The 16,116-nt window shown below is 37.8% G+C and overlaps 1 protein-coding gene across 1 annotated transcript; it reads right to left on the bottom strand.

Annotated features, from left to right (window-relative positions):
- Positions 1-10,406: 10,406 nt before the first annotated feature.
- Positions 10,407-15,081, bottom strand: LOC127542474 (zinc finger protein 239-like). Its single transcript, XM_051968115.1, has one exon. It carries the CDS (start codon positions 12,821-12,823, stop codon positions 11,627-11,629), a length of 1,197 nt encoding a protein of 398 aa, XP_051824075.1. The 5' UTR covers positions 12,824-15,081; the 3' UTR covers positions 10,407-11,626.
- Between the last annotated feature and the right edge of the window lie 1,035 nt (positions 15,082-16,116).

The following is a 16,116-nucleotide window of genomic DNA, read 5'->3' as shown; positions in this document are numbered from 1 at the left end:
TTTGGTGCACTGCAGCCTGTCAACTGATACCTACCTAGTACATTCCCAGCCTATCCTCCTGTCACAGATAGAACTAGAGAAGAAATGTAATAGTTTGTTTCCAACTCTCTGTGTAGCACCTTATAAAGTATCATTATATATTACTTTTTATCCTCTTACAAAATAGGTAGAGTAAGAATAATCATCCCTATTTTAGGATTGTAGATTTGGAGCCAAAAGGGGACTTAGATGATGAGTAAATTTAAGGGACTAGGTAAGTAGGTAATTACAAATGAGAAAGTTGGGGCTCACAAAAATAAACCACCTTGCCCAGTACCCTGAAAGAAACAGGAACTAGTAACTGTGAGGCAGGTTAAATCACATTCAACAACATCTTTCCAGACTAGTAGGGACTAGTCAGGATCCAAAGCCTAAGAATCCTGGCCCCACCACACCAATAGCTAAGGACCCTACTTCCAGCTAAGTCCTTGTAACTATCACTAAAGAAAGCAAAACTTATGGAGAAGGAGCCTACCATGCCAGCCACTGCCAATGTCATCTGGTACTCCTAGGTAAGAACCCTGGGAAAAGTGGCACCCCTCAGACTGCTGGCCCTGATTCCAGGACCTACATCCATAATTCAGAGAAGCAATCTGTGGAGAATGTTACCTACCTCAGGAACTTTAGCTATTGAGTTCAACCTTGATTTCAGCAAAACATTTGATAGTTTCATGTTAGCCTTTTGTACAAGTTATAATGTTATTAGTGGATTAGATGATGTTTTTGTCAGTTCTTCAGGTGACATGGAGCTAAAGCTGGGAGAGAGTGTTAGCATACTACATGACAGATGTGAGGGGGGGAAAGACCATCAGTGTATTTTTTCTAAGCGCACAGGAAAAAAAAAAAACCTGAAAGAAGTATAAGGGTTTTGGAAGTAACATAGAATTTATTATATGTATGTATATTTAAAGGAGTATGAAGTAGAAATTTAAGTTTTCATGTAGAATCTTCCTTTTCTATGTATAATTTCATTCATGACCTTTTTTGGGAGTCTGAATTTTTTTAAGTTTAGATTTTTTTTAAATGATTGGAGAACAGAAGCAAGATCCCAGAAGTTCTAAACAAATAAGAGCAATGGCCTAATTTTATCTAATGAGATGAAGTTTAATAGCTATAGATGTTAAAGATGGATTCAGAAATTAATAGATATAGGGCTTGGGCTGTGACTATACACTAATTCCTGTGAAGAAAGATCTGAGGGCTTTAGCAAATACAAGCTCAGTGAGTCAGAAGACTTAGCAGACAAGCAACTATATATTCAGGATTTGTGGGCTGACAGACAATTCCTTTGTATTTGGCTACATTTAGAGGCAGATAGGTGGCACGGTGAATAAAGCACTGGGTCTAGAGTCAGGAAGACCCCGATTCAAATATGTACTTAAACACTAGCTGTGTGAGCCTGGATAAGTCACTTAGCCCTATTTGCCTCAGTTTCCTCATCTATAAAATGAGCTGAAGAAGGAAATGGCAAGCCATTCCAGTATCTTTGCCAAGAAAACTTCAATGGATTCACAAACAGTTAGTTAGACATGACTGAACAACACCATGTTGTGGATGTTCAGTTCTGAGGACCACATTTTAGAAAGGGCCTGGACAAGCTAGAACCACACCAGAAGAGGGTAATCAAAATGGGAAGACTAGAGACCATTGTCATATGAGGATTAGTTGACCGAGCTTGGAAAAGACATAAAGGCAATAATTCATTCCAAAAAACATTTGTAGTGCCTGTACATTTCTCAAGGCATTGTACAAGGACCAAAATGACACTCCTGCTTTTAAGGATTGTTAAGTTCTACAATATCTTTGAGTGCCCAAAGAGCTGTTATGTGGATAAAGATGTTAGATTTTTTTTTTTTTTTTTTTTTTGGTTTGGCCTCAGATGACAGAACTGGGAGCAAATTTGAAATGGAAAAGAAGTAAATTTAGGTTCAATGTAAATTGCAACAATTTGAACTATACATAAATTGAGTGGACTGTTTGGGAACTAGTAGATTTTCTCACTGCATGCCTCCAAGCTGTGCATACCCAATTGTGGATAACGTTGTGGTGGGCCTTTTTGGTCAGTTATAGGCTGTACTGGTTAGAAAACCCAAAATTCATTACAACTCTAAGATTTTGTTGTTAATGCCCAGCCCATGTTGGGATATATGAGCCTCGTTAAGTGATAATAGAGAAAGTTTTTTCCTTTATGACTACCTCTGTATAGGAATTCCCATGACTAAACCTATCTAGATATTCTAAATTGAACAATAGGAAGAGCTCTGGGAGCTAGCCAGGACAGAAAAAAAAAAAACCTGAAAGAAGTATAAGGGTTTTGGAAGTAACATAGAATTTATTATATGTATGTATATTTAAAGGAGTATGAAGTAGAAATTTAAGTTTTCATGTAGAATCTTCCTTTTCTATGTATAATTTCATTCATGACCTTTTTTGGGAGTCTGAATTTTTTTAAGTTTAGATTTTTTTTAAATGATTGGAGAACAGAAGCAAGATCCCAGAAGTTCTAAACAAATAAGAGCAATGGCCTAATTTTATCTAATGAGATGAAGTTTAATAGCTATAGATGTTAAAGATGGATTCAGAAATTAATAGATATAGGGCTTGGGCTGTGACTATACACTAATTCCTGTGAAGAAAGATCTGAGGGCTTTAGCAAATACAAGCTCAGTGAGTCAGAAGACTTAGCAGACAAGCAACTATATATTCAGGATTTGTGGGCTGACAGACAATTCCTTTGTATTTGGCTACATTTAGAGGCAGATAGGTGGCACGGTGAATAAAGCACTGGGTCTAGAGTCAGGAAGACCCCGATTCAAATATGTACTTAAACACTAGCTGTGTGAGCCTGGATAAGTCACTTAGCCCTATTTGCCTCAGTTTCCTCATCTATAAAATGAGCTGAAGAAGGAAATGGCAAGCCATTCCAGTATCTTTGCCAAGAAAACTTCAATGGATTCACAAACAGTTAGTTAGACATGACTGAACAACACCATGTTGTGGATGTTCAGTTCTGAGGACCACATTTTAGAAAGGGCCTGGACAAGCTAGAACCACACCAGAAGAGGGTAATCAAAATGGGAAGACTGGAGACCATTGTCATATGAGGATTAGTTGACCGAGCTTGGAAAAGACATAAAGGCAATAATTCATTTCAAAAAACATTTGTAGTGCCTGTACATTTCTCAAGGCATTGTACAAGGGCCAAAATGACACTCCTGCTTTTAAGGATTGTTAAGTTCTACAATATCTTTGAGTGCCCAAAGAGCTGTTATGTGGATAGAGATGTTAGATTTTTTTTTTTTTTTTGGTTTGGCCTCAGATGACAGAACTGGGAGCAAATTTGAAATGGAAAAGAAGTAAATTTAGGTTCAATGTAAATTGCAACAATTTGAACTATACATAAATTGAGTGGACTGTTTGGGAGCTAGTAGATTTTCTCACTGCATGCCTCCAAGCTGTGGATACCCAATTGTCAGTAACGTTGTGGTGGGCCTTTTTGGTCAGTTATAGGCTGGACTGGTTAGAAAACCCAAAATTCATTACAACTCTAAGATTTTGTTGTTAATGCCCAGCCCATGTTGGGATATATGAGCCTCGTTAAGTGATAATAGAGAAAGTTTTTTCCTTTATGACTACCTCTGTATAGGAATTCCCATGACTAAACCTATCTAGATATTCTAAATTGAACAATAGGAAGAGCTCTGGGAGCTAGCCAGGACAGAAAAAAAAAAACATAAAGATCAATTGGAGAATAAGGTGGCTATTAGGTAGTTTGGAAATGAAAAGGCTTTTTATTTACACAGCCTTTCCTTGTGACTTCTGCCTAGCAGGTAGATTTGGCCTATGATGTCAAAATGCCAAGTGGGGCCTCTAATTCTTGGTATTTGTCTTTTGTTCTTCACTGACTTGCCAAATTTTTGTGAGAACTAGTTACAAAGGTAGGAGAGTTGGGTATTTTTAGATGTGGATTCCTGGGGGTTATGTATCCTGAGTTGAAGATAAGAAAGTTGTAAGGGGAATTAAAACAGGACGCAGAAGTGGAGGAGACTAAAAAAATAAATCATTTATCAAACTCTTACTATGTACTAGGCATATTCTAAGCAGTAAGACTACAAATATGGACAAGCAAAGCAATCTTTTTCCTTGGGGAGCTTAATTTCTAATGGGGGAAGATAAAATATGAAGGGAACCAGAAAGATATGTGTGTAGAGGAATGAGTGGGAGTGATAACATGGCAAGATTTGGAGGCAGACAGGAAGAGACTGTGGAAGCTTGGTTTAGGGGTAAGATAAGGTGAAAATTCATCTACGAAATTTATTTTAGAGAAATTATAGATGGCTTTTTTGTGTGTGCTTTAGTAATTGAAAATTAGTATCCCTATTTGACATATATGTTTATAGTATCCAAGACATACAATTTCCCTCTTGTGATTTCTTAAATTATGGAAGACTGACTTTGAATTTGATGTACCCTCATGGTAGCTCCAAAGTGAGGAAGGACTAAAGAGCCTACTTCTCAAGCTCTAACTTCTAATGAGTGACTATTTTCTGCTGTTTTCTTCATTTCCAGCAGACATGAAGTATTGTAGTGATTAAATAGCATAACAAACACTTGAATCATTCCTTCTAGAAGAACAATGTGAAGAATATGAAATATCTCACTGGTCTTCAGGATGGATTGGTCTTGTTTGACCTTGAGGGAGCTTGCTTAGAATCACTCTCCTTTTCATCTACTTCTTACTCTGGCTACTTTTTTATTTCTCTGCTTCCTCCTTAAGGTTGTTTCCTGTTGTGCTTCTTTTTCCACAAGTTTAAAATGAGAATAATGGAAAGTGGCTTGCAAAAGCACCACAAAAGGTGCTTTCTATCTGGATCAAAGGAGAGTTTCCTTTGAACAAGGTGAAGCCAGTGGAGATGGATGTAGAAGCTATGATAGACAAACAATTTGAGGGCTCCTGAAAACACTTAAGCAAGTGACAAGATGGAATAATTCACTACATGAAAAAAAACTTGGGGAAATACCAGATTTGTATAATTATATAAATGCAATGACTCTCCAAAAAAACTTTAAAAAAGAATTCACTTTTTTTTTTAATCCACACAACTTTATATAATAAAGTGTTTGGGATTAATTTTTGCCAGAGAACATTTCTTATTTACAGAGAATACGTATATAGAAGAAACTTTGTTTTGGCTAAATTCCTGGAGAAGCCTGCCCTAATCAATACTTCCTTTTCTTCTCACTATCTTCTGGCTTCCAATATCATTATTCCACTGAAACCGCTCTCTCTAGTTACCAGTGATCTCTTAGTTGCCAAATGTAATGATCTTTTCTTCTTTTCCTTCTTGACCTCTCTACACTCTCTGACACTGTTAAAAACATCTTGTTATTCTCTTCTCTAGCTTTTTTGGCACTGCTCCCTCCCTGTTCTCAGCTGGTCACTCTTTAATTTCTTTTACTGGATGTTCATCCATACTGTGCCTGCTAATTGTGGATGTTCTCCAGAGTTCTATGCTGGGTCTATCTTCTCTTATCTAGCTCTGTTATTTTGATCTGTTCAGCACTCATGTACTCAATTATACTTCTAATGCAGATTATCTTTTTTTTTTTTTTTTTTGGTGGGTGTCGAGAGGATTTTTTTTTTCAAATCCAATTTCTTTTCTTTTCTTTTTTTTAAATAACTTTTTATTGATAGAACCCATGCCAGGGTAATTTTTTACAGCATTATCCCTTGCATTCACTTCTGTTGCGATTTTTCCCCTCCCTCCCTCCACCCTTCCCCCAGATGGCAAGCAGTCCTTTACTGCAGATTATCTTAAATGTATTTAGCCTAAACTACTTTACTGATCTCCATTCTCACATGTCTAACAAATAGCCTATTGAAATGAATATGCACTTCATTTTGCATCTGCTGTCCTGCCTGGTCTGCTCCATCAAATAAGGTGACTGATACTCCCTGGTGTCCCATTTCTCCTCTCACTTTACTGCCTCTTTCTTTTGCATATTATCTCTGTATTTAGATGGTTAGCTCAATGAAAGCAGAAACTGGCTTTATTATATTTCCATAATTTAATATAGTACTTGACAAGTTATAAGTGCTTGATAAACTTGGATTGGATTGGGTGTCCTGTAGACATCAAAATGTTCAAAACAAAAAAAAAATGTTCAAAATTCAACTCATGGGGACAGCTATATGGCACAGTGGATAGAGCACCAACTCTGGAGTCAGGAGGACCTAAATTCAAATTTGGTGTCAGACATTTAATACTTACTAGCTGGGTGACCCTGGACAAGCCATTTACCCCCAAATGCCTAGCAAAAAACAAACAAAAAAAAACAACTCATAATCTTTCCCCAAAAAGCCCTTCCCACTTCCTAATTTCCATATTACTGTCAGAGGTAATACCATCATTCCAGTCAATCAGGCTCCCAATATGAGTATCATCCTTGACCTCTCTATATCTCTTTATACCTCTGTATATTTTGTCAAATCCAAGTACTGTCAGTTCTGCCTTGGTCACATCTCTCATGTATGCCCCTTTTTCTTCTCTGACTGCCACAACCTGGATACATTCCTTCACATTTGTATCACAATAGCCTTTTGTGCAAGTTCCCTGCTTCAAATATTCCCTCTAGTTCAATCTCTACTCAGCTGAAAAAAATCTTCCTGACTATGTGACATCTAGTGATATATATCTGTTACATCTAGGATAATATATAAAGTTATCTGTTTGGCTTTTAAAGCCCTTCATGACCTGACTCCTCACATTTGATTTTCTTTCATCTTATCCACCTCTATGTACTCTTCGATCCAGTCAGTGAGCAAACATTAAGTACTCAGTTCCGGGGATACAAAGAAGACAAAAGACAAGCCTACTCTTCACAATCTAATAAAGAAAACAACATGCAAATAACTATGTGCAATCAAGCTACATATAAGTTAAATTGGAAATAATCACTAGAGGGGCAGCTACATGATGCAGTAGAGACATTGCAGATCTGGAGTCAGAAAAGTCTCATCTTCTTAGGTTCAAGGCAGGCCTTTAGTTACCACGTAACCTTGAGCAAGCCACCCTGTTTGTCTCATTTTTTTTTTTTTATGTTAAATGAATTGGAGAAAGAAATGGTAAGGCTCTGTAGTGTTTTTGCCAAGAAAATCCAAATGGAGTCATGAAGTGCCGGGGATTGAATACTGAAAACAACTAAACAATAGAGGGGAAGCACTGGATATTAAGAGGTATTGGGAAAGGCTTTCTGTAGAATATAGGATTTTAAGTGGAGCTTAAAGACAGGCAGGGAAGCCAGAAGGCAAGATTGAGGGGGACCACATTCCAGTCAAGGAAGACAGACAATAAAATGCCCAGAGTTGAGAAATGGAGTGGCGAGAGTAAAAATATCTTGAAAAATAGAGGAAGCAAACTAGGAAGGGTTTTGATCGCCAAAAAGAGAATTTTGTCTTTGACTCTGGTGGTGATTGGACTGGAATTTATTGAATATGGTGGTGACATAGTCAGATCTGTGCTTTGGAAAGCTGTTTTGACAGCTTAGTGGAAGATGCACTAGAGTCTATGGGGGATGAGGGAAAAGTAAAAAGTTGAAGATGTTTCTTAGGTTGCAAGCTTCGATAACTGGAAAGAACGCAGTGCCTTTAAGAGAAATATGAAAGTTTGGAAAAGTGGAAGAAAAAGGGAGGGGTTGGTGGTGGTGGAGATAAACTAGGTTTGAACATGTTGAGTTTACAATATCTATAGGACATCTAATTCAAGATGTTTAATAGACAATTGGATATGAGGCTGGAGGTCAGTAGAATAGTCAGAACTGGATAGATTTGAGAATCATTAGAAATGGTAATTGAATCTATAGGAGATAATGAGATCACCAAGTAAAACAGGTATGACTTGGGTGAAGATCCAGAAAATCTTGGGAAGGTGAAGTCAGAAACAATGAGACTACTTTTCTTATGTTCCTCCCCAGCCATGCATTTTCACTGGCCATTTCCTACATCTGGAATTCTTTCCCTTCTCTCTGTTCTTCTAGCTTCCTTTAAGTCTCAGGCAAAATACCACTTTCTACAAAAAGTTTTTTTTGATTCCTCTGTTAATGCCAAGGAGTTCCTTCTCTCTGTTGATTATTTCCCATTTATCATGTTTATATCTTGTTTTTTGAGATCAGAAATCAGGGTTTTTATTTAATTTTATCTTTCTTTGCTTCATTAGAACTTAGCACTATGCCTGTCATATATTAGTCAATAAAAGCTTGTTGATTTGATTTAACTAAGTATCCAGAGAATAGAAAAAGCTTTAGACAGTGCTCTATCCCTAGTACCCATATAGGTAAAAGGCCTTATCAATAATGATTCCATCTTTAGTTAAAGAACACAGTTCATCAGCTATTGGAGGGAAAATCTTATGATTGTAGCATATGTAGAAAAAATATGTGTTAAAGACTTGTCTTTCCTCTATGACTCTAGGTAACACACTTTGGGGCAAAGCCATATGGCTATGAGTGTGGGGGGAAAACTGTGGGCCCAATGACCTATGGTCACCAAGGTTGGTACAACCCTCTTTAGTCTTCTCAATTTGTTTTCAGAGATCTGCTGTGAGATTGGTTATGGTTTTGGTTTGGTTGATATGGTTTGCTTGGCCCCATATGTCATTAGCTTTTCTCATTGTTTTATTTTATTTTCCATATTTGTTCTTGCTGCATTTTTTTTTTTTTTTTTTTACTATTTACCATGTACTACTCATTGCCTCTCCTTCAAGAATCTGTATAATAGTAAGGATATATTTGTTTTTGTAAAATAGGGATTTGAGTCTGCCTCAAGAAGTTAGCAACATTTGATTATAACAATATAGAATCTTTCCAATAAAGTTTATCACTGAGCATCATTAATTTGGGCAAATTACATCCTTTCTCTGGGCCTCAGTTTTTCTGTCTGTAAAATGACAGGGCTAGAATAATAAGATTCCTTTTAGCTCTCTGAACTCTATGATACTGTTTAAATTATACTTGTGTTTTAAGTGTGTCACCTTCCGTGTCAAAAATATGAATATCCTTAATACTAGGATATGACAGAAGGACCTAGATTACTCTATTGCTGAAAAGCTGTGGCACTTGTTGGAAGATGTACAGGAACTGAATTCAGCATTATTGTTTGATTTTTCTGAACTTAGAGAATGATTACTTTTTAATTTGCATGTTATCTAAATAATAGAAGCTAACAACCCCCTCGCCCCCCAGAATTCTAGAGAAGGAATCTAACTTTTTTATGTGGCAGAAAAACATCGATCTGTTTATTTGTGTCATTTGATATAGGTTCTTTTTTGTTTGAAGAGTGGAGTAAAGATAGAAGTAGATGAAAATCCTTGAAGGTTCTTTTATCTCTAAGATTCTACTAGTTGGCTATTTCACTATCATTTTTATTATTCTCATCTTTTCTTTCCTGCCTACCCTTTTAATAAAATTTCTCTCATTTGACCAAGCCTAAGTATAATTACCACTTGAGACATCTCCCTCTCTTTTGCAGGAAGCTACTACATATTATGTAGTCACCTACACTTATTTTGAATTACTCCTTGGTTTAACATATATGATGCGCATATCCACAGGAAGGTCTATAGAAGTGAAAAGGTTTGTGTGCCCTTAGTGTGGTGACATTTTCACCACCAGCTTAGTCCTTATTATCCACTGTGATGTCACATCTGCCCTCTCCTTACTTAACATTCCCAGCAACTGGGATTATTGTAATTAACTTCTACTTAATATTCTCCCTCTCCCATTTTCTTAATTTTCCTTTTGCACTATATGATATGACTCATATTTTCAAAATCTTCACTGCCTTCCCAATGCATAATGAAAAATACCAAACATAGTAACTAATCATACTTCCCTCTAACTTTCCAGTTGTCTTACTTTACTCCTCATATTTTATGCTCTACCCTATGTAGAGTACTTGCTTTACTTTTTTTTCTCCACATAGTGTCTTACCCCTAGAATGCCTTTCCTGTCCCATCTCTTTATCTGTTTACTTCTAACTCATTCTTCAAGGCCCAGACTTCCATAAAGCCTTACCTGATCTCTCCCAGTAGAATGAGTTATTCTCTCCTCTGATTTCACAGTACTTTTCACTCTAATGCACTGAATTCCTATATATGTGTGTTGCTGTGTGTGTCTGCATCTGTCTCCTTTATTATAAAGTATTTGAAGATAGTTGGAAAAAGTAGTTGGGATACTTAATCTTAATTATCTTTGTATCTTCCCTAATACACTGCACATTTTAAGCATTTCCGATTTTTGAACCAAATTTTGAAATGACATTTAAATAGTTATGCTATAGATATGAGGAAAGATGATACAAAATCCAAGAAGCCAGTTATTATCAAGCTCCAGACGATGTTTTTGTGTCAGAAAAATCTTAAAATTCATCTCTCAAAGGTCAACTATGCTGCAAAAGAAACTGAGATAAAATTCAGGGTGATTTCTTTTTAAGTCCTGAATTAAGCCCAGAGTCTTAAGCTTCTGGTCTGCTTTCCTTCTGGCTACATCCCAGTTAGTTTAGTTGTCTATAAGCATTTGATGCACAACTGTTCAGTCACTTCACATAAGCACAGTCTACAATCTAGTCTTTAAAATTGCAAATTCCCTGAGAAATGAGGGATAGTATCCTCCTCTTTCCTCAGTGTCCTGCACATAGTAGGTACAAACTGAATAAAGTTCCCAATTTCATATCCTAAAGTGCCCAAGATTCATTTTCCAATGGGAATGCAAGTAGTTTTGGTCTCAAGAGGCAATAATATGAGAAAAGGACTGTGTCACATATCCCCACTTAATTATAACCAGCTACCAATTTATAGACTGGTTCATTTGAGACTTAAATGGCCTGTTTCAGAGGCTACAAAGGGATTCATACTACTTATCCTATTAACTGGAACCAAAAGTCCAATCAACCTTACATGGAATTGCACTGATTCAGAAAGGATGAGTCTTTGGGTCACATATGAGCCCAACTTAGAGATTTTGAATGATTTTAAGGAAAACCTGTTCTGGAATTGAACTGTATTTTTTAGAATGCTCTTAGAATCAGCCTGGTCTCCTGAAAGAAATGAGGGAGGCCAGATCTCTTAAGATCCTTCCAACTTTGTAGTAGGGAAAAGGTACTTTCTATGTCATTACATAATATTCTTGGGGATATTTTAGGCAGGGTCAGAAGCTAGAGTAGCTAGGTGTGGTTCTTCTTCTAGACCTGAGTACAACAAAGTTTCATTTCTCATCTAGATCAAAAAGTCATTAAAAAAAAAAAACCCACAAATTTTTCCTATAGAACTCTTATGTTGTACTCAGGTCACAGAATGTAGAAATAGGACATTATTTTTACATCTTCTGTCCCCAAACTTTTTCCAGGTTCCTGTAAGCCAATGATTTGGGTTCTCCCAAATTCTCAGGACTTTTTCCTTTCCTTCAGCAATGGTTCTCTCACTTTCACTGCTGGTTCATTTAAATATAACATAGATTTTTCTTTGACAACACAGATATTTCCCTTAACTTCCCCTTCCCTGTTGCTACCTATTTCTTTCTGGATCTTTTTTTTTTAGGATTTGCCTTCCATGTGGGTTTCCTGATGCTGAATCAGGTTGGAACCAGATCTGAAGTCTTTCCCACATTGTTGACATTTATATGGTTTCTCTCCCGTGTGGGTACTCTGATGAGTGATGAGGTTGGAGCTTCGGCTAAAGGCTTTCTCACAATATGGGCATTTATAGGGTCTGTCTGGACCATGGGTCTGTTGGTGCTGGAGGAGGTTAGAAGCCCGGTTGAAACTCCTTCCACAGTCTGAGCATCTGTGTGGTTTCTCTAGTGTATGACTCCTTTGATGGGTCAAGAGGTTGGAACTCTGGCTGAAATTGACCCCACATTCAGAACATTTATAAGGTTTTTCTCCAGTATGAGTTTTCTGGTGGCAACTTAGGCTGGTGCTATGTTGGAAGCTCTTTCCACATTCTTGACAACAGAAAACCCTCTCAGAAGCATGGGTACGCTGATGATGGACCAGATTAGAGGGTCTAGCAAAGCTCTGGCCACAGTCCCCACAGGTGTAACGCTTCTCACCACTGTGAGTACGATGATGTTCCACAAGATCTGAGCTCTGGCGGAACCCTTTGCCACACTCAGGACATGTATAAGGTTTTTCACCAGTGTGGGTTCTCTGGTGCTGGGTGAGACCAGAGCTCTGGCTAAAGCTTTTCCCACACACAGGGCATTGATAGGGCTTCTCTCCTGTATGAACCCTAAGGTGAGTATTAAGATTGGTAGCATCGTTGAAGCATCTTCCACACTCTGGGCAAGTATGAGACCTTTCCCCAATGTGGTCCTTCTGAAGGATGGGCAGGCTGGTATACTTCCCAAAACTGTCCCCACATTGAGGACTATGATATAGTTTCCTTCCACTGTGCGTTTGTTGGTGGGTCAAAAGGTTGGACTTCAGACAAAAGTTTTTTCCACAGTCAGGACAGAGATAGGGAGTTCCCTGAGGAATAGATACTTGTGGAAAGGGACTGAGGAGAAGAGGTTTCAATTTTTTTTCCCAAGAGCTAGTTTGGTTCCATCTCTTCTTCAAAATAACCCCAATAGTCTGATGTGAGGGAATCCCTTGAAGTTTTTCAGCTTCTGGCCTTTGGAACGGGAATTTGGCTAAGCTAGCTGAAGGTAACATATAAGATTCCTCATTTCCAAGATGGGCCTCAGATAATATCCAATCATATTGCTTTTCTGGAAGTCCTTCTCCCATTGGATATTATTCCTCTTTCTTGTCTTTAGCTCCTGTAGAAAGATAAAACAGTCTGGGCCTGTTTCCTCCTTGGGCCCACATAACACACACACACATACACACACACATATTATATATGTAAAATGAGATATTTGTAAAGTGTTTAGTAGAGAGCTTAGCACATAGCATGCGCTTAATAGATCCATGTTCCCTTTTCTCCCTCCCCCTTATATATGAAAAATAACTATCTGTCCATAAACTAATCAACTTTCTCCCACCATTATCTCATATTAATTCTCTGTGTCAAACAGTGACAATCCATCCTGCTTATTCCTTCCTTTTCCTGAAAAGAGGCTTACACTAGAACCAAGAAACTGGTATTTTGGCTGGCTTTGCTACTTGCTAGGCATGTTGTCTTGCCTGGACCTCCTTTTCCTTCTCAGTAAGATGAGAAACCTGAACTAGATCTCTAAGGTTCTTTATAGTGCTAATAGTCCATAATTGTTTTTCTTGTTTATTATTTTCTCTTGACTCTACTCATCTTTTAAGGCCCAACTTGTGGGCTAGATTTAGGAGATCATCTAGTCCAGTTCCTTCATATTATAGGTGAGGAATATAAGACTGACTTGCCCAACATGACATGGAGTAAATTGAAACTGATTTTTTAAAAACTGATTTTCTCTATCTCTTACTTGGAGGTTTTTTTTTCAGTGTAGAATATTTACAATTAGGTTTAAGGCCTTTCCCACTTGAGGCTAGAATACTCTCCTCTGCAGTACAGTATTTATTGTCCAAATTTCTTTTTAAGGATTTAATAATTTAGTTTTGTTATGTTCCTTAATGGCAGTGATTTTGGGTGATATAATGGCTAGAATGCTAAGACTAAAGTTCAACTTTTATTTCTTTCAGTTAGTTGTATGGCCTTGCGCAAGTTACTTAAATGTTCTCAGGCTCAGTTACCTCATCTTTAAAATGGGAATAATAAAGCCTACCTCAGATTATGAAAGGTTCAAATGTGATCATAACTATAATTAACCAATTAATTGTTATATATTTCATTATTTGCTTTAAAGAAAGTCTCACAGTTCTGCATATGAAGTATTCAACAATAATTATTTGCTGAAGGAATGAAAGGTAGGCATATTGAGTTTAAGTTATCTGCTCTAGCAAATGGTTGTAGGTGAGATATGAAATTAAAGGTTTACGGAGCTGAGGAGTCTCTGACTTCTTCTCCTCCTCCTGCTTCTGAGGAAGCAGGTATATGCACAAAGCACAGGGAAGAAGTACTTTAAGGGAACATGATACAGGCTCTCAGAGTATCACCTGAGTGTCCTACTCACATCCCACTTTTCCACCTTCCAGGTCTTTGCTCCCTGTTCTGTTCAGAAAATCAGGTTCATTGGAAATCTGGGGGAAGAAAATAGATAACTTCTGGAGTTCAGATCTTTTGGCAGGGGATCTCCTTGCCCTATCCCTTTTATTCTTTGTTTCTCTAATTGCTGCTTCTATCAGCCTTTGCACATTTAGATTTCTAGACCTCTTCCCTAGTTAGAAACAAGCTTAGAGAGGGAGAAGGCATAAATGAAAATGAGAGTCTCAAAATATTTCATATTTTTTCAGTGCTCTGTATTGATTTGAAGGCAAAAAGAGAATGAACTAGGAACGATAAGGCCTTGTATTGCTTTGGGTAGGGTGGTGTTAGGACATCTTTAAATAATTAAAGACTAAGCAGTCATAGAATATACCCCTAGTAACTGAGGGCTCACTAGTACCAATTTTTCCTTTCAGTTTTATTAAAACAACATCAGCATAAAACAAAACAAAGAAGGCACTTCCAAGGAGAGCCTAGCTCTCACAGTATCTAAGTCTTTTCCTTCACTTCTGTAAGACTCACTCTCTTTAGGGAAATTACTCAGTTTAAGTATGGACGGAGAATAAGGAAGAATTCTCTTTGGGGTTAAACTAATCTGAGATAATTCTTGGTTCAATAGATTGTAAACTTTCTTAATAAAGAGTAAACTTGTGAACTATATCTTGGTTTTGGTAACTATTCTGCACGTAATACATTGCATGTTAGTTGAATCACTGGGTTTTGGTGTCTTTTGTTTCAGGATGTCATGGTGATGGTGGTGGTGGTGAAGGGGAAAGAATCGGGTAGGAAATGACAAAGCACAGGGATACCTCCCAGCTCCACCCCCACCCCCAATTCGGTTCCAGAGAAGAAACTTCCATCAGTTTCTGTTGTAATATATTAGTGAAAGTAGTAGCTGTTATAACGATTAAACTGACATCATTCATTTAAGTAGTACTTTCCCCACAACAACGCTGTGAAGTAATTCATGTGTTGTTAATGAATAAAAACACACTTACGAAGGGATCTATATTTGGAAAGTGCTTTACATACAGTATTTTGTTTGATCCTCACAAAAGGTAAGTGAGATAAGGACTATAGATGTTATTACCCCGATTTACAGATAGAAAGGGGGAAGTGGGAGTAGGGCACAACTAGGAGAAGGTAATTTTTGGAAACCAGATTCCAAGCCCAGGTCCCCCAGACTCAAATCTAGGGCTCCTTTCACCCCTCTTTTATAAGAAAAGGTTCACATCCCAGATATGTCATAAAATCACCATGTGATCTTCCAGGGTCTCAATTTTCCCCAAAGTTAAATAGGAAGAAAGGGTGGGTTGAAGACTGATCTCTAGATTGTGAGCAATCGTTTGAAAGGTGCTCTTCTTTTAATTCTCAACTACAGACATATACAAAGGTGCTCAGTATTACTCATGGGGCAGAAATGAAGACTTAATATCCCGCTTTTGGCTCAGTTAACTCTGTGGAGCCAGAAATGATTTTTCCCAGCTGAGCATGCGCAGGCCTGCCCTCAGGCAGTGCTCAGACACAAACGTACTGTCCTGCAACCAAACCCCTCGAAACTTCAAGCACGTCTTTTCTAACTTGGCTCTGCAATTACAGTTTGCGTTCCCTCTAGAACTCCAGGCCTCAGCCTCCACAATATGATTTCCCCTCTATCAGTAGGTTTCATTGCTGAGGCTGGGGGAGACCGATCTGGAATGATCAGAAAAAGTAACCGGAAACCCTCTATATGGCTGTTCCCCCATATAGAAGCATTTCCTGCCACTCTAGGATGATGGAGGTTGCCTTCGCTCTATAGTATCTTAACTTGTTCTACCCTTCTAGTTACTAGTGAAGCTCAGAAATGGATGATTTGGGGCTGGAGTTTTTGAAAGCTCTGGCTGGGAGAATATTCTGAGGATAGTTGAAGGGAGAGGAATCCATATAGAGGCACTAGACTTTT

This window comes from Antechinus flavipes, chromosome 1, assembly GCF_016432865.1.
Source record: "Antechinus flavipes isolate AdamAnt ecotype Samford, QLD, Australia chromosome 1, AdamAnt_v2, whole genome shotgun sequence".
In the NCBI taxonomy this organism is placed as follows: Eukaryota; Metazoa; Chordata; class Mammalia; order Dasyuromorphia; family Dasyuridae; genus Antechinus; species Antechinus flavipes.
This window is presented reverse-complemented; position numbering and strand designations above follow the sequence as displayed.

Coding starts and splice junctions, on each gene's coding strand:
- LOC127542474 (XM_051968115.1), bottom strand. CDS start 12,823: ATGGGAGAAGGACTTCCAGAAAAGCAATATGATTGGATATTATCTGAG.